At 38.9% G+C, this 19,375-nt stretch overlaps 1 protein-coding gene across 5 annotated transcripts in view; it reads left to right on the plus strand.

Annotated features, from left to right (window-relative positions):
- The window catches only part of LOC122832608 (potassium voltage-gated channel subfamily D member 3-like), a 171,199-nt gene extending 153,330 nt beyond the window's left edge, over positions 1–17,869 (plus strand). For all 5 annotated transcript variants that reach the window (XM_044119563.1, XM_044119526.1, XM_044119543.1 and 2 more), the window contains 5 exons: positions 9,301–9,402; positions 12,823–12,855; positions 12,969–13,061; positions 13,953–14,215; positions 14,666–17,869. In XM_044119563.1, the coding sequence (XP_043975498.1) occupies positions 9,301–9,402; positions 12,823–12,855; positions 12,969–13,061; positions 13,953–14,215; positions 14,666–14,840 (666 nt within the window). In that variant the 3' untranslated portion in view covers positions 14,841–17,869. The remainder of the gene's footprint in view (positions 1–9,300; positions 9,403–12,822; positions 12,856–12,968; positions 13,062–13,952; positions 14,216–14,665) is intronic.
- The last annotated feature ends 1,506 nt before the right edge of the window (positions 17,870–19,375 follow it).

The raw sequence follows: 19,375 nt of genomic DNA on the forward strand, positions 1-19,375 counted from the left end.
CGCCGTAGATGGATCGTGTGTTTGCTCAGAGCTGGCAGACATGCAAACGCAGACACATATTTTCAGAGTCCATCCCTCTCTCTCATCACCGCCATTCACGGCTCTTCAAAGCCAGGTTTTTTTTTCTTTCTTTTTTTTTTTCACTCGCTCATCTCCTTCCTTCATCCATGCTCCTCCATCCGCCACTGCAATTCTCCCCGATCCACACTTGCATTCCTGTCTCACCTTTCCTGTGATTAATGCCATCCATCTCTGGACATGTTCTCTGGTTGCCGTTTAAATCTGCTTAAAGTCCTGCAACTGTGACCTGACCACTGCCCGAGTCTTAACTAAGTGTAACCTTGTCTGCCGAACAAGGCTTCTTTGTTACACAGCCAACTGCTCTGGGAGGAAAAGGAGGATTAGAAAGTTGAAGGAATTATCTAAATGGAAAATGGGCTGAAATGAGATATGAAGAACTAGATGGAGATAAAGGAGGGGGAAAGGAGTGGGACAAGAAAGGCCAGAGGGAAGGAGTGAGCAGAGGGAGCAGAGACATGGGATAGAGCTGGAGGCGATGCGTGTCCTGATGTTGTGTTCTTTCCTGAAATAACTATCACCCAGATGAGGTGCAGGCTGGAAGGAAAGTTTATGTCTGTAGGCCTGTTTATGTGTGCATATGCATCTGTTGAGTGAAAATCCCCATCTGCATCTGATGGAGGACTGCATCTGTGCAGCAGCGGCAGTTCTGTGTTTGGATCCACCTCACTTTCCGTCAGGTTCAGTCTTGACCTTCTCCGCATCACCTTCCCGTGTGTGTTCACTGAGCCGCAGTGTTGCGCAGTGTCCTAAAACACTGCCATGCCACCAAACACCCACACCTTCACCCACCGCCAATGAGGCACTGTAGCATGGTGCTGCAGATCTCATTAGCCAGCACTAAACGACTCTCTTCAGGCACTCTGATGTCTCGTTGGTTTGCCCCGCAGTGAGGTCAGGGATTTGCTTCAAGCACCAGGATATCCAGTAGATTGCTTTCCTCTCTTTCCTAACACCATGACTGAAACACCTTTTCATAATAATGTTGCACCTGGATGCCTGGGGCTTCAAAACAACTTGTTGCGATGGCAATTGAAGGTCTAAGTGCCATGGATGATGGGAGATTTGCAAATGTGATATTTTAGATCGTTTAGAATTAATCGGTGCCATTTCCAACTTTAATTATCCTGCATGATTAGGTGTTGCCACTATCCTCACAGTCCTGAGACCTGTTTGGTTTGCTCCAAACATATTGTTGTTGCCCTCTTTTAAAAACAGGCTTTGAGAATTGGTTTAATAGATATTTCCAACTGCTAAATATCTAAAGCATTACTGTTTAAATCAGTGGTTTTCCACTCTACTGTTTTTAAAAAAATAATAATAAGTAACAACTTTTATTGCACCTCTACTAAAATGTCCCACTTCTCTTAGCTTTTTTCCACATCTTGTTGAGGATATTTGAAAGATGTTATTGGCCATCTTTTGCCATAATCAGGTTCAAAACTGTTATATATATTTTAATAATTTACAGAGAAGAAACAGATCTAACTATTCCAGGTGCCCACAGAAAATCAGTTCATCCTTTAGGAAAACTCAACAGGACAATGAACCTGCTTTTTATTATCTCATCCTGTTCATTATAAATGAGAAGCGACTGAATAAGATTGTGCAAACCTTTTTTGACACGAGTCCTGCTTATTGGATGCTACATAACTTAAATATTTATTTATTTATTGTAGTGTTTTAGCTGCTAACCTCTGAATAAGACAGAGCCCTCATCGTTGCATTGTCTACTTTTTCACTGCTAATGACAGCTGTGATTCTTAATGCCCCTCCAGACTCATGAATCACTCAGGCATGCCACACTCTTCAACACCCCATTACTGCCTTCAGCGGAACATGTAGTGTTTTTAATGCTCAATAACCTAAATGACATACGACCTTCCCTGTCATTAAACTAACCATTTGAAAGTGCCACTAGTCATTTGCCATGGCAAAAAACATCATTTTCTCCACACTTCTCGCCAACAAGTGGTTATGTTTCACAGAAAATTCATTCCTCCCGAGGTCCTTTCTTAGAATAAGGCTAGGTTCAACTCAGAGCTAAATCAGAAAGCAATTTTTAGATTGCCTTTCACTTTATTGAAATGACGAAAGGAGAACAGATGGGACGAAAGGGAGGAGGAGTTATTGAGGGGAGGATGTGCAGCATTAGTCCCCAAGCATTTCCCAGCCTCCTCTTCATCTCTCTCACACGGCTCTTTTTTTTTTTTTTTTTTTTTTGTGCCTCCTCATCATACGAGTCCTACTACCTTCCTACCCGCCCCCCGCTCACATCAATCTTCATTCAGGTCTAATTGTTAGCTCTGAGCCGAGCTCCCCTTACAATTAACCATCCATCTGGGTGGCAGTGAAGAGACAGGCCCTGATCTATCTCACTGCACAGAGAGCAGCCACATGAGGATGCCACCAGTTGCTGAATGTAGCAAGAGGGAAAACCCACCAGAGGCTCAATGCTGGATTTCATAGTCTGTAGCGCAACAAGAGGTTTCCCCCTCCATGTTAATTGAAATATATTTACCATATTTTCCACTCTGGACAATAAGTTGCTTTAACTTAGTCCATTATGTTGAAATATACTTTCAATGTTTGGATTAATATTTCACTAAACCTAAAGAAAGAGAAAAAGACAAAGAAAGTGCCTTTCTCTATTTCTTGTTCTTTTCTCTAAATCACCTGACTTTTTTTTTTTTTTCTCGCCTTTGCTCAGAAGGCTGAAGTCAAAAGTTGAAATGACCTTTGTCTGAGAGTGTTTTGGCCTTCTAGACAATCAATACAGTTGTCTGCCTCTTGCAATAAGATAGACCAAGAAAGGAGGCAGAAAAGCGTTGATGGGCTACTTTGTTGAGCATGGGGTCAAGAGAAATGACACAAAGAGAAAATAGGACCATTTTGCAGACAGAGGCGCACTTTCATCTACAAAGAAGAGACAAACCCTCGACCAATGTTAGTCTGTAGCAGCTTGTCAACAGGCCAATAGTGTCGCTGGACACAATTTCCTTAAAATCAATTTTACCATTGTTCAGGGATTCCCATCTGCCTCCTCGATGGATTTTCAAAAAGTCCCAACTTTTCTTTCCTGCTCCCTAAAGCTCTGATACAGTATTCCTCTTTTTCTTCCTTGTATTTGTATTTTCACACTGCAACTCACCTAAAGCGGTTCGGACTTATTTCCTTGTGGCAGAACTGTCATTCTGTATAAAAGCAACTCTTAAGATGAGTGGCAGCTGCCAAACAAAATAAGTCTTCTCACGGTTATTTATGTGTGGGTGTGGAGGTGCTCTTCCTCATCAGATGGTCTCTTCTGTCACTTGCAGGGTTCCGAGGACGGCCAGAGGCAGAACCTAAACCCGTCTCAAAGCTTGATTGCTCTGCTTTTTATGCAGCCAGATCTTACACACGAACCAAATCACAGCCCTCCACTATGTGCTGTGATTTTCTTAGCTTTCCCTTTGGACCAAAAAGAAACTACATCTCATGAAACCTAAAACTGCTCTCAAAGATGTGTGATATCGGTGTACACAGCTTTTAATTTATTTGTTTTAGAATATTTTAGATTAGAGTCCTCGGCTGGCAGCAAATAAAATAAAGCATTTGCTCTGGCATGACTCTTTTAGATATGAGCTTCAAAGAGTTATTGATCAGAAAAATAAAAACAAACTTGGCGCTAACCGATTTGTTTATTTGCAGTTTTCGCATGGAAATATTTGGGCAGATTCACCACTATCACGATTTGTTGTGAAAGTCTGTTTTCTTTAAAATCTTGCTTTTTCCAACGCTGATCAATTTAAAATTTAACAAGAGTCAAAATATGTCTACATTGAGCCACACATCTGCTGTGTTTGCTACATTTTATTTTTCACTGCAGGGACTAAGTTTATTTTTAGTTCTGTATTTTTCACTGTAACTTATTCTGAATGAATGTGTTCATTTATTAGCGTTTAAATTATAGCCAAGGTCAATATAATACCACTCTCAAAGAACAGTGTTTTGGGGACTTTAAAATCACAACATAAATATGATTATAAATATGAAGCAATTGGAGTTGGAGCAATTTTTTTATCAGGGGAATAATATTTTCTGCACTGCTGGCCTTAGAAAAAAGCAGACCATATAAATCTCCCTGTCTTCCAATAAATTATGCCAGAATAGGATTTCATGTCCAGATATTACAACTTTACATAGATTATTTTCTAGCATCATTCAGTGCTTTTTATTTTCAAAAACACTGAAAATAAAAAGTGAATCACTTAAAGTCCCAGAAACAGGAACATTTCTTGCATCTGCTGGCCTCATTTGCATCTGTTTATATTTTAGTGGAGTCTGATTCATGAATGAGAAATACAAAAAATAGAAAGATAAAAAAGAAACCAAAGTCAACAAGGACAGCTTTGTGAATTTACTTATTTTATACATCAGCATTATGTACTGTAAAAGTGCCTTGTAGTTTTAGGTTACTATGTTTCTTTCCTTCTGCAAATGAATATATTTCTTCTGCACTATGCTTTCTTCATATTGACCATGGGTCATCATTTACTAACAGTTAAGAGATTACTGGAGTAAGTTTTCAGACTAATTAGTTTCAGGCCATAAAGCAATGTTTAAACATACCTGGCTCATTTTGAAGGCTGGTGCTGTCCGTACTCTTCAACATTTCGGTTAACAACGTACCTCCATCCGCCCTTAAAAATTGTAGCACAAGGTTGTTTGCTTGGTCCCCAGCTGGTGGGCTGTTCACCAGCTGGGAACCAATCAAATACAGAAACCTAATGTTGGCCTCCAGGCGAAAAGAAGATCAGAATACCATTTCAATTTTTTTTTTTTCTTAAATTAGTTATGTCCTTTGTACTACAATGAAATAGATGTAAACTATATTTCTACATTTTGATAGCAGTAATAATATTTTTTCTTTCTTTACTACAGCAGATCATCAAAAAATGTATAATTAAAACCTTTTAATTTATTCAACTATGAGATTTACTGTTTCTCAATGTTCTCAATGTTCTCAATTTACGAATTAGCTTCTTGAAGCTAATTTATGAATTAGCTTCATAGGGGAAGTCTGGAACTTCCATGTGAAATGTATCCATCGTAATGATGGTTTTAAGATGAAGGACAGACTTTTGCATTAAAGAATTTGGGGATGTGTTTGACAACAATTCATCAACATTAAAGACCAGCTCTTGTACTTTTCACAGTTTGCAAATAGTTTTACATTTCAAGCCTCAGTACATTTCCATGTGTAAGCAGGGGTAAATACACTATCTGTGTGTTCATTTCTTCTTGTGCAATTCGCACAAGATAATGTTATTTTTGCCTATTTACCCTCCTTCTGATAACATCCGTATGTAGGTGTTCAATATAACCCCCCTTGTTCTTAACAATGCTTCAGCCAGAGTACATCCTCAGTTTTGCATGTTGTGGTGTGAGACCGGAGTGCCCTGGTCCCTGAGGTCCCGGGAATCAATCAGAACTGTGAAAGTGGATCTACTCTGGCAGGACATGTTTTAAACGTCCCCTCTATTACCTCTGTGCTGCCTAGCAACTATTGCCACAGTCATAGGCTGCTGTTTGCATGGTGGCCCCGGCTGAGACAATCCTATTGGCTGAGCAGGCAGGAAGGTTATTCCAAAGTCCTTTGGGAATGCTGTGCCAAAGTGAATGTTCTTAGCGTGTGAGGGCACAGAGAGAGGAAAGAAACCTGTCAAGGACTGCAGGGCGGATGAGATAATGATTCAGGAGAAGAAGAGATAAATAATTTCAAGAAAGGTCACATAGGTGCATGCGTTTAGATATATGGTCACAGGCTCGCCTGTTTGTCTTTTTTCACTTGTGATAATTCTGCCATTATTACCTTGTTTTTAATAGAAGTCATGAGAGGATGTAATCTTTGATTGCCATTTACTGCCATGACATCTTGCATCTTTTATGCATTTATAAATATTACAGTCCACAATATGCATGAGTACTACAATGATTTTCAAAGGTTCTCTATTGCTGAAATAATCCTGTTTGGAGAAATCTTGTGTGCAACTTGCTACTAGACTCAGAAAACATGGAGAAGGTTGCGTTGGTCAAATAAGACATAATTTGAATACTACTCTTAACATAATAGCCAGAACTTGAAAGGAAAAGTTTGGATCAAAGCAAATCATTACGCTAGAATGGATTTGTCAAAATCCAGACCCAAATTACTAAAACTTTGAAAAGTTCAAAGGGTTGGGAATGCTTTTAGCGACCTCTGTAGAACACATCCAAACCACCAGTTACTCCTCAGAAGTGCATTAGTTGTAAATGCACCCATCCAATCTCATAACGTCCTATCATTTAAACATCTTAAATTTTATTCAGCAATTTTTTCTTTATTATAGCCATCTTTATGAGTCCATGCATAAAAAAGCTAACAGACAACTTTTCAAACAATTTTTTGTGGACACAGGCTGGCAAAGTTCATTCATGCAGGGACAATTCAAAGGTCAGTTGTTTTAACTTCCCATTTCTTGATTGGCAGGTCAACACACTGAAATGGTTCTCATTAGTATGAATCAACAGGGAGCAAACAGCATGGAGTCTAAACTTTTACGACTGTGTGGATGGAAGATTTTGACTACTTTGCCCTATAAATAACCCCCTACATGACATGGGAAAGTAACAAGATTCATAGAAGTTAGCTTCAAATGAGGCCAGATGCCTTGGCACAGTCATAAAGCGCACATGGACACGGGAATCACTAAGTCAGCAGTTTGGGTGCTTAGCACCTGCACAACAATGCTACCTGGAAGCAGTGCCCTGCAAAAGTCTTTTTGCAAGACTGCAAATCTTACAACAATAAATCATTTTTATTTACTAGCCTAATACTTTTAATAAATTACTTGCAAGTATTGTGCACAACATAACTACAGTACCGGATGAGCAGCTAGGGGTCGAAAGGAAGCACTCACTGATTTGTTTGGTAGATTCAAACTTCAAAATTCTGCTGCAATTTTTTAAGTTTATGCTTAAGTTTTATTTTTCAGAAGATTGTGAATGTTTTCTATTCAAATGCAAATAAAGCCCTTTGTCAAATAAAAACCAAGAAGTTTATTCAAACCATAAAACCCAAGCAATAATATTAACTCTCTGGGTTACTGTTAGAAGCAGATTATTTTTAAACATGGAGCTCTGATCCAATTTAATATGAATTTTAAAATAAATAAGGTGTTGCAATACATTTGCAGAAGAGTGCAAACCCTTAAAGGACTCTTGGTTAAAGCAGTCTTTAACTCATTCCCAGCATTCAGTCTTGTTCAGTAGAACTCTGTCAGAATGATAAATCTAGACTCAGCCACTTTGTTTTCCTATGTCACTGTGCAAAGATCCATCAAATTTGTCCGCCTGGGAGGATGTATCATGTCCACAGCCCTTTTCTTGTTGTTCTACAGATTTTCTGTCAGGTTTAGTTCTTTAGTTCTGGACTCTTCAATTTTCCTCTGACAAAGTAGTTATTTTTTTGATTTTGATGTATTGTTGGATTCACTGTGATTGATAAGAAATGAAATCCCTCTTCATCATCAGCTTTCTCAAAGACACCTGCTGGTTTTGTGTCAAAACTGTCTGGTAATCTGAACTAAAAGATTAAAAATCCTCAATTACATCTAAAGAAATATATTCCTAGAGCAGGATGCTGTCATCACTATCTTTCATTTTGGGCATTGTGATTTTGGGATTTTTTTTTTTTTTTTTTATGATATGTAGAGCTGCTTTTGTTCCAAATAATTGTTGGAAACATACCACATGATCAGGTTTAACTACGTAAAACCATAATGCTTTCTCCCTCAAATTTTTTTAATTGGAATAGTGGAAGTATTTCTTCTGAAGAAAGTACTACTTGTGCTGTGGTATATCCATCGTGGAGTTTTAACTTATTAGCAAAAGGAGCAGAGGTCAGAAAAATCATAAAACTTAAGAATCAACATGTGCTTCAACATAGTATTTGGTTTGTGGTGTGCATAGGAATGCGTTTTCAGTTTTTTTTCACATTTTTTGCAAAGAATATGTTTTTGAAATGGCACATACTTACTATAGCCGTTCTTCAAACGGTTTTGGATTGTTCAGCTCCATGCAGCACACCTTTTGTCGGCTGTTTTCTTTTTTAGCTGTGTGTCATTCTGAGACTTTGGCAGCAATAAGAAGATGAGCCCTGTGGAAGCTGTCACACCTGATATCTCATCCTAGAACCAGCTTGAGATGGCTTTTGTTGTTTTATGGAAATAAAAATGCTCTTTAACAGCTTTCCAATAAATATTACAGAGTTTTTTCAGCTTGGCTATATTTTAAATGTAAAACAGTGGAAAAGAAGTACGTGGGATTTCTAATTTGAGAAAGTCATGACAATATTTTTGCTTGTGATGTTGGTCTTTTCATTCTCAAATTTGATCTGTCTCATCTTTTCTCTCTCTTAATTAATATAAAGGCAAAAAAACATAAGCACATACAACACTGTCTAATTTCTTTAATGAATAATATTACCAATATACTCGCTTCATTCTGTGATACTGAGTCAAACACCATATTATTAAAGAAATATTTCCTATAAAGACTTTAAAACAGCTCCTCCTAAAGTATCATTTTACTGTCTGCTGCTGTTGCATAAGAACCTTCCTGTCCCAGTTCTTCCTTGTCCCTTCTCTGTCTGGTTCATATCTGTTGCCATGTGCCTTACAAAAGATTTGACGGCCTGAAAGAAGGAGCTCTTTCACGAGCCATAACTAGTTAGCTTGATGACTAACCCTGCATTTACGACAGTTCTCACTTTGAGCTGAAATGTAGAGCAATGTGGCATTGAACTCTTACAATTTTTTTATTTAGCTGGAGAAAAGCTGCTAACATAGTTCAAGTAAATTGAATTCGTTGTTTTAAATGGCACAAATTACTGTATGGCACTTAGATTCCTGATTTATGCCGGATTTATCTGCTCCAGCAGCTGCCGCTCTAACTGCTTCTCAACCCAAGGACTGTGTGAGTGCACGATTCCCATAAATAATTCATAAGTATATCAGAGTGAATTTATCACCGGAGATCAGAGAGAATGCAGTAGCACCGCGTGGTGTGATCAATGAGTTCACAACTGAAATATCAAGCACGTTGAAGCTTAAATCAGTGCAATGTCAGAGATCCCCAATCATCTTGTTATAGGATGTGGTATATGCCCTCACCAACAGGTGATTTCTATGCTCTTTGCAGAAAGCTCGCCTTGCCAGGATACGACTATCAAAAACAGGAAACTCGAGTGCCTTCCTCCACAGCAAGCGCAACGGCCTGTTCAACGAAGCTCTCGAGCTGACGGTAAGACTCGCCTCAGCACCACATCGTTTATTATTCCAAGAAACAACCAGCCACACAGGACGTAGTTAAAAGTGTACATATTTTAAGCGGTGACACATAAAACTTGACCCGTGCTCTATCTGAGGTTCTAAATTCAAGCCTTGCTCCCTAATATCCATTAATTATCCCAGCATCCCTCCGGAGGAACTAACTGTGTTCTCATTTGGCGAGCGGCACATTTAATGTGAGCATCTCTGAGCCCAGCTGCCCAGCTGAGGAACAGGCTTGAGGCAATGTAGCAAGAAATGTAAACACAACACAAGGATGTTCCCTGCCTCTCCAAAATCTAGTGGTTTACAAGCAAGCACTATAGTGGCCCCGGGGGCTGACACAGCACAAAAACAAGTGTTTGTTCCACTTTTCTAACTCAGTCTTCCAGTGTCTTCTTTGCTGTATCTCTCTCCAGCAGAACTGGTGAGGACACAATCAGATTGGCACCAGTGAGTCTTGTTGGCTGAGAAACACACAACACATTTACAGCAAGGCATTGGAAACTAATTGTAAATGTATTTTGGAAAAAATGCTGTAGTTTTTAACTATTAATTAGAAGAAAGTGTCAAACGGTTCAAGTTATGTACAAGCAAGAATTTCTATTTTTACTGGTTTAGTCACAGAAAAGACCTCCTGTTCTCATTGTATACAGAACTCCATGTCCCAAAAGTTTAGTTTTTATGCACTGTGGCAAAAAATATCTTATTATTTTTGGTTTAATTGTGCGCTTTAACTAAATAACATTCCAACACCACTTTCTACACATAAAAAAAATTTTCCGTAAGCATTTTTATTAACAATAAAGTCAATCCCAACATAAAGACTTTGTTCAAGTAAAGTGGCATAATTATTGTCTTCTTAAAACAAAATGTTTGCCTAGGGTGTATGTTCCAACTTTTTAAAACACCTCATTTATATATTCTTATTATATTCTTCTTATCCAATATCATAAAGATTAACACAGAAATATGTTAAGTCAGAGGTTTCCCACAAGCCCAGACCTCACAATCCAATATAGTTGACCAATATATAAAAGTTTGGGATCACTGCTGTGTGTGTGTATCTGTGTGAGTATGTGGCTCATCAAATCTTTCCCTCAGACAATACAATAATAATTAAAACCTGATCAAGCAAAGAAGAAGAAAAAATGGCTAGTTGGTTCTTATTAACTCTACATCACATTTTGTGTTCATCTTAATATCATCCGCTCTAAGGTTTCTGTGACAAACCACTTTACCTGGAGCGCTTACCCCAGCAGTTCAGGGTTGTTTGAGAAGCAAGGTCAGACAGATGGTTTTTATTGCCGTTTCTGATGACTGCATGAAAGTTAAACAGAATGTTAATCGCTGTCAAATGTTTAATCGGTAGGAGGCTTTTTATTCACAGTATGCCCGGCACCATGCGGAGCGACACAATGTGTTTTGTCACCCGGCAGATCAAGCTGTTTCCATTCTACAATATGGTGGCCACCTGGGTAGTGAGGCATGGCCGCCTCCAGATAGATAGACTGCTGATACGGACCTGTAGTCACATGTATGGAGGAAGGGGAGGGGGGTGGGGGGGTGACAGAAATAGCTCACACCTAAACACCTGTGCTCTACTGCTGCTTTAGCTACAGATAAGCAACCGCGATACAAGTGAGCCGAGGAACACTGAGTCATCAGCGCAGCAATGTACCCTCTCAGCACAGAAAGCCTCTGTTTTCAACACCAGCCACATGCTCAACAAGCAGAAAGCTCCTACTACAGTAGTTTCTTCCTAACTACTACTGCATTCTTCCTAATGCAGCATTTTGCTTGCTTATCGCCGTTATGAGGGATGACAGCAGTGCTTTTCACTGAGCTACAGGTACTTCTGGGCAGCATAGAGGCGACTTATTACAAGTCTGTAAGTAAATCATAACAGGAAAGAGATAACAGGACAAGAACACTGATGAGACGTCTTACCCGGATCAGTGTGACCATATTTCCAGAGTTTTTTGGGTCATTTTTTTAGATTATTTTTGTGTTAATTTAAGATTGATTACCCTACATCTCACAGGCACCAGCAACCCTTGTAATCCCAAAATAACAAGATGGATGGATGGATGGAAGGAAGGAAAGAGAAAAACATGTTCAGCTGTATCCCAGTAATTAAGAACATCATTAAAAAGTTAATTATATAAAAAAGTAATATATCATTGAGGTATTTCACACAACATAAAATATTAATCGCCTATTTTGATTAATTTAGTTGACTAAAAGTTATAACTAATAAAACAAAAATCGAACTTCTGTTTCTCAGAAAGTTAGAATATAACACAATACTGGTAAAAGACTGTTTTTATATGGTACAGCATATTCACTCTATATTTGATCAAGGCTCCTTTTGCATAATTGAAAGGCAGCAGGAAGGTGATCACCCTGTGGCTGTGCTGCGCTACCTGGAACAGGATGCTTTGAAAACAGTCTCCAGCTGATCCTTTACACAGAACTCTGCTAACTGAGCTTTTCCTTGTCGGTTGCCATTCTTTTGTAGGGTATCCATGACTAAAAGTCAAGCCACCAGTCCTCCCTGCGATTATATACCATAACATAGCCATGGCAAAATATTTCTGAATAAAAAAAATATTGACTTGAGGAACTGAAATACGGATTTTCATTAACTTTTAACAGGAATAAAAAATAAATAAATAGAAATAAACATTTGAAATGTATAAATCTCTCTCTAATGAATCTATGTTAATGTCACTATTTGAATTTAGTTTATTAAGATAAAGCAATTTTTTTGGTGATTCGAATTGATTTTGAAGTGTTTTTATCTTTCTTCACAGTGGAAATATTTTCTATTACCTTTAATCTTTTCTAGTTTTAGTGACTAATAACACATTCTTGCAAAAACAATTGCCATGTGAACTCACAAAAAGATATATTGCGGTTTTACATTTGTTCAAATCTTGTTCCATCAGTGTCCCGCTCAGCTTAGTTATAACCAGAACTTCCTTCAAAAATCTGCAGAGTTGGAAGTTTCATGCAAACTTTTCTTTATGCAAGTAAACACATAAACGTCAGTTCAGTGGTATAAAGCATAAGGGATATGGTAAACAAGTCATTAGACAGTTCCCTTTAGCGAACACAGACAAGTAGGCAAAATGTCATAATGGAAATTTTATGTGAACTGTATACTGAGTAACTATTATGTGCCAGAAATGCTAGACGTTCCACCCTCCCCTCACAGGTCGGTGCCCTAGATGTTAGAAGACTTTCCTCTTGGGGTTTGGAATTGTAAACATTCTCTGTCTGACTGGCATGACTGCAAACGCTGACGGCTGTCTTTTCTCAGCGCTGAACTGTGAACACGAGTAAAACTCTACCTGTCTTGTTCTCCTTTTGTCTCCTTCTTCAACTCAAGCAACTTCCATACAAGATGAACCTTTCAGATCAGGTACTGAGACGGCAATCGGCAGCACACCTCCCACATCACATGGGCGTCTTCCAGAGAGAGAGAGGGAAGCCTAACGTTCGTTTTGCGTTTGTGTGTGAATTCTTATGTTCCAGGGTTCCACTGAGGATGAGAAGCGTTTGAGCAAATCTACCTCTCTAATAGAGAGCCAGCACCACCATCTGCTGCACTGTCTGGAGAAAACCACAGTGAGTGCATGGCTGCTGGAGCTTCTGGAACTGAGTACAGTCTTCTATCTGTCATGAATGTTTTTTTGGGGTTTTTTTTCATCACACTAAAATCCACCAGTCCTGCCTGTAAAATACTTCTAAAAGCTGAGTGTAAAACCACAGCTGAGTTAATAAGAACTGAGCTTTGCACAGTACAGTACATTTCATTCTGACTCACTTCATTTAGATTTTGATACACATTTTCCATTTTATATCTCACTTAGCCAAGCACAAGCAGTTGCTCTAGCATGCTCTGACCCGTGAGGACCCAGACTCGTATTTAACAGCCTTCTTATCTGTGAAAACAAAAACACCCCACAGTAATCAATATAAATGATTTCTTTGTGTGTTTATCTTGTAGGGGCAACTATTAGCATGAAAACAATTATATTGGCTTCACTAAAAAAACAAAAACAAATTAATTTGTTTAAAATCCTTTTTGTTTTCATTTAGAGCGCCAGTCAGAAGTTTATATAAACTCATGTCATATTTGGAATTGTTTGGACTCATTTCCACAACATAAAACTTTAATGACTTTTAAATTGCAGAGGGATTTTTTTTTAGCAAACTTCAGAGAAAACCCATCAGCAACAGCCTAGCATCATTCTATTTAAATATTTGCCCAGTTCTCTCATCACAAATGCCAGAGCTCATGTAAATTGCTTAATTTACGTCATGGACTCGTCTTTTAAGAAGTTATACTCAGCTTTTACAAAGATATCAAGTACAACAGTTTAAAAAAAAAAAAAAAAAAAAAAAACTAAAATAATTTAGACAACAAAACAGGCTATCACAGCTACTGCATGCACTGTGTGAGAACTCCTCGACCTTACACGTAGATGACGTTTTCTCCCTGCTTTTGCTCTGTAGAACCACGAGTTTGTGGATGAGCAGTATTATCAGCAGAGTTACCTGGAAGCGGGGCTGCAGAACTATTCGACTCGAAGCCCTTCGTTGTCCAGCCAAGATGGTGTGACGGGGACGTGCTGCACCCGGAGAAGCAAGAAGCAACACCACACCCCTTTACCGAACGCCAGCGCTCCAGCACACATGCAGCCTTTGAAACACACACACACACATCCACAAGGCTTCCAGGAGCTCAGCACCATCCACATCCAGCGCCTAAGTACCAGGTAAGGCCAGAGTTCCTAGAGGACTTGACTGTGCCTTGCCTTATCCCGATCCACATGTGTGAAGATGCCATGTTTATCTGTTCAAACAAGCAATAAGCAAGTCTAAACAGAATCCAGATTCTGCTTTTAAATAAGGTGACAGTTTTGTGTCCTTGAGCTTTAATGATTTGCACACCATGAGCAAAGAACTTTATGTTGAAATTTTGAAGCAACAACTCCAGACATCCACAAGGAAGTTAAAATTTGGGCATAAGTGGACAATGACTATAAACACGCTGCCAAATTAGTTAAGTAGCAAAGTCGATAGTTAGAAGTGACCTTCACCTAGCTCTGATCTTAGCCCTCCAGAAAAAGTGGCACACATAACTTCCTCAGTTGGAACAGTTCTGTTAGTTGGGTGAAAGTATTTCCCTGGGATCGTTCTAATCAATTTGCTGGTGCCCCCCCCAGCCGCTCCAGTTTAAACATGCACGTAGAAGAGCCGGCTCCTCTGAACTGCCAGAGCAGCCAGATCACAACAGCGATCATCAGCATTCCCACACCGCCAGTGACGACTCCGGAAGGCGATGCTCACCTGCCCACCGCTCCCACCCTGCAAAATGTGGTGAAGGTGTCTGCTCTGTGAAGACTAGACTGCAGCAGCGCCGCACAAACAGACAGAGAAAGACTCACAGAAACAAACCGAGAAGGACTAACTGTGGTGGAAAGGGCTTTCAGAGACGTATTCTGGCCCTGGTGGAGCCTTCCCCCTGCTGGTGATGTGTTGCATTGGCACGGACTCCCTGTACACATAGAGGATGGACTTCTGGCGCAGTATCTTCATGTTAGTGGTCGGCAGACATGTGTTCGTATGTGAATGTGTGAGTAAAAGAACAAGACAGATGGATAGGGAATCATTTAGGAGGAGGACTGTGTGCCTCTAAGTGTCAGAGGTAAGTTCCCAGAGTTAGTTGTGTGTCACTGTGCACAAAAGCACCTTTTTATAATTTATGCTTGAGTTTAAGGCAGGAAGTACAGGAGGGGGAATGAGGACAAGTCAAAGAAAAAGGGAAATAAAAAAACAAAACAAAACAAAAAAAAAATTCCCCCCCTCTGATTAATGCCTTTGAAATAGAGTACTGCCCGTTTCAGCCATTTTGGTCTACAAACCTCCTTTTCAGGTCAAACATTATTCCACTTTAGAGTAATTTCTTAAAAACCCAAAAAGCAGTAGGTGTCCGTGTGATCGCATTACCAGTGATTGTGAATGAGTGTTTGTAACTTTAAGATAGATTGTAAGTTGTTCTGTTTCTGAAAGGAGGTGTGTCTGCGTGTGTTTGTCTCGGTTGAGTGAAAACTTGTATTTCAGTTCATCTGGAAGTATCTATGGCTCAGTATATGATATATATAACTAGCTGCCATTTCGAAGGGTTCTTTGCACATATTTCTGTCAAAAATTCTCAGCACCAAGGATTTCACTCAGTTTGTGCATAGTTTGCAGCACTAAATATAGTTTTTTTTTTAATTATTACTTGAATCACTACCTATTTGTTTTGGCTCCAGAAGCCCAAATGGCCTCAAGAAACACAATTTATTTTGCAAACAAAGCAAAAAAAACTTACTTTAAATCCAAATCTACACAATGAAAAGCACAAAACATTTGCTGAGAATTTGCTGACAAAAATCTGCCCTGAGCCTGTGATCTTTGTGAATATTGTTAATAGAATATTTTGTAATATTTGACCATCGTTTGGCAGAAGCAGTGAGTCTGTCCTCTTGTTCTTGCTCTCCTCTCTACATCCTTCTCTCTCTTGTTGTTGTCCTGTTGTATCCCTGACATGTGTGTGAACAACAGTATGCTTTCAGTAGGTTTTATAGCCGTCCACATTTTTTTCTTCTTCCCTAAACTCAGCGAGCATTTTTCAGAGTTGTTGAATATATGTACGTATTCTGTGTGGTTAGCAAACTTGGTGTTTGTACTTTTTGTCCTCCTCGATGTTTCAAAGGATTTCTTTTTCACTTTATCTTCTGGAGACTTTAAGGTAGGCAAATCTATTGTAAAAATGACCACAGGGACATAAAAAAAAAATACTAGATGAACCATCTTTTGGCCTTGTTCCATACTGAATGTAATTTGTAGGTTTCAGCAACGTTACAAACAGTCAGTTGTGTCTTCAAATCAATGAGACCACTGTCAGGAGTTCATTACAACAGGGAACACCAGCTAGAGTTGCAGCAGACTAACTGCCCACCTCTGTAGGCTAAAGGCTCATATCATATTTAGACTTTTCCTTTTCAGTTTTGTTTATACTTGTAGCTGCTGCTGATTCTGTCAGAGATCTTTGTTGATCTTCACTTGAAGCCAAGATCTCAGTTGTTTCATTAGCCTTGGGGGGGAAAACATCTTTAAACAGAGAAACTGTTTTTGGTGTGTGATTAGAAAATAGCCCTCTTTACATATTTACCTGAGCAAGTTTTACCCGCTTTTCTCGCAAAGCAACAAACAGCGCTCACTCTTACATTTGACACATATAAAATGTGGGGGGGTTTTTTGTCAAGAAAGAAGTTGTTTTCTGAGGTTCCAGGTGAAACATTATTGTCCAAAATGAGCCACATCTTTTAGAGAGGTGTGGCTCCAAAGGTTAATCTGTGCTAAAAGGTTTGCTTTGAAATGTCTTCGACTTCGTTTAAAGAGCTGGTAAAAAAAAAAAAAAAAAAAAGAAAGAAAAAAAAAACTGATTGTGATTTTATGTTTCAGATTTTCAGGTTTTCTGACCTTTCAATATGGTGATTAAGAGCACATACACTAAGCAACAGATTCATGTCTGACATTTTAAAAGCAATACTAGAACTGGTGGAATACCTGCACTCCTGTATATTGTTTTTATTTCTGCAGAAGTTAAGTCTTTAATAACACCAAGTGTCGTATTAGAACATTATTTTTTGAAACATTAGGTCAACTTGTTTCTTCTGCTGTACATCAGTTCTAACTCCTCCTGAGATTAGTAACAACCCAAAAAAGCTAAATTATTCTACAAAATTGCACCAAAATGTGTTTTATTTCTGGTGCTTATTGATATTAACCTTGGCCTTAGATTGGTAACTTAGGGCACAAAGATAACTGTCTAAATCCACTATTTGCATTTAGCCAAAATGGCCATATTAAAAATTACAAGCAAAGACACAAAGCATTTTTTGTTATATTTAAAAACAAAATGGAATCAAGAAATTGACTTTACATTAAGAAGGTTAGAATCTGCTGGAATCGAGCAGAACAGGTGAGGCAGAAGCAAAACTCCCTGTTTTTGCTGCTGGGGAGATTTTTTTAAAACTTGATTCATTTCCTGCTGCTTGTTATCAGAACAGATTATTTTATGCCAGCTCTACTTTCAATTGACACCGGCTGACATTCCATGTAAGCATATGATACACTGGAAATGTCAAAGGGTTACATCTTTATTTACAAGCAACAAAGGTAGGTTCGTGGTTGTGTCTGTCTCTGTTACGTACTCTTCTCTCTCTCTCCCTTTACTCTTTGCTTTGCCCTCCTATGCCACCTGTTGTTGTTGAGACTACTGCTGTGCGTAACTTGTCATGTGTTGGATATTATTTATGACCTTGTCTTGTGTCCCAACTGTGAAACGCCTGATAAAACATCTATATCTGCCACAAAAACCTGTAGTCTGTGGGCTCTTTTCTTCACCTTCTAACTCTTTCTATAAGTCCAAGTGTGTAAATAGCAGGAAATGGCAAGAAGACAGAGCTTCACTGCTTTTTTTTCTGCTCTTCCATAAGTGCAGAGTGGTAATCCATATGTTTTTATCAAAGCATAAGCTATTAGTTTTAAGTGGTTTCTTTGGATAGAGAAGGGTCACTGCCAAAACTTTGGGTCATACTTGAGTTACTGCACAAATTGAGTCCCATATGCACAGTGTGGGTGAGCAAAATTTGTGTAAAGTGAAATGTTTATTGGTTTTCCTGGTGAAGATGTGTAGAAGCAAGAGAATAAATGAATATTTGACTGCAGTGCCATAATTTCACTCTAGAATAAATCTAAATATGAGCTTTTTCTGTCCTTACATCACAAGTGCTTCTGGGTGGAGATTGCTACATGCTAGCTGGAACATTACGCTATAAACTCATGATTGAGCTTTTCAACAGCTAACACTTCAGCTTGGTTTGGAAAATAAATATATGGAAAAGTGCAAGTGGAGGAGCTACAATGCTGTGAGCCAGTTGCTCTCCTACAGGGAATATAATCCTTCTTAGAAAGGAATAAGCATCACAGGCTCTTTACCAGGACATTTGTCTGTCAAAAATCTGAAATTGGTCGAAATTGGGTTCTTATTCGAAAACATTTGGCTAAATCTATACAGACTGACCAGACTACCTTCTACTAACATCGCAGTTTTTAGGTGAGAACGTAGGTCAACTCCAACAACTTTGCATGGTGCAGAGAGATTGTGCAAATTGAACTGATCAAAGGTCCATCTGTCTGTATGATCCAGCTTTGAGAAATATTATAGGTTAAAAACAAAGAACAAATGCTGTCCTCTTTGCAGCAGGGGCAACAAGTGGTGTCAATCATTTTACCTAAAATTATTTGCTAAATAATTAAATGTAATCTTGGTGACGGTTGGACTTTTCTGCAAAACGTTTTTGGGTTTTTTTAAATTACTATTTCACTAGATAGGCCAATAAATATGGAGGTCTCTGTGTTTATACTATATAAACTATGTTCAACTATGGAATTTATTGGCAGAACATTTCACAGCTACAGGAAGCTACATGGTTGTGATCCACATTAAATGATAAAGCATTTGTGAATTACTGTTGGTAATGACAGTGCCTTCAGTCGTTTTCGGGTTCACCAATGTCATGAAAAAACTGCTAGATTTGCTCTCCATGAAACTAAGAAGTTTGCAACTATGATGACTTGTGTTTGATTTATGTGCAAAAATATGCTTAATGTTTCCTGATTTTGTGGGAAGAGCATTGGCTTTTTTACAACGCCCAGCGTACAACTGCAGAGAAACATTCCAGAACAAGATCACAAGACCTTTATGTGGAGAGGACGTTGTTGTCCAGCAGGGAAGCAGTGGCCTGCTGAGTTGACCCTGCTGATGAAGGAACCGGGACACTGCGGGCCTCAGCTGGACTCCAGACTGCCGATGTTTCCTT

This window comes from Gambusia affinis, linkage group LG01 (assembly GCF_019740435.1).
Source record: "Gambusia affinis linkage group LG01, SWU_Gaff_1.0, whole genome shotgun sequence".
In the NCBI taxonomy this organism is placed as follows: Eukaryota; Metazoa; Chordata; class Actinopteri; order Cyprinodontiformes; family Poeciliidae; genus Gambusia; species Gambusia affinis.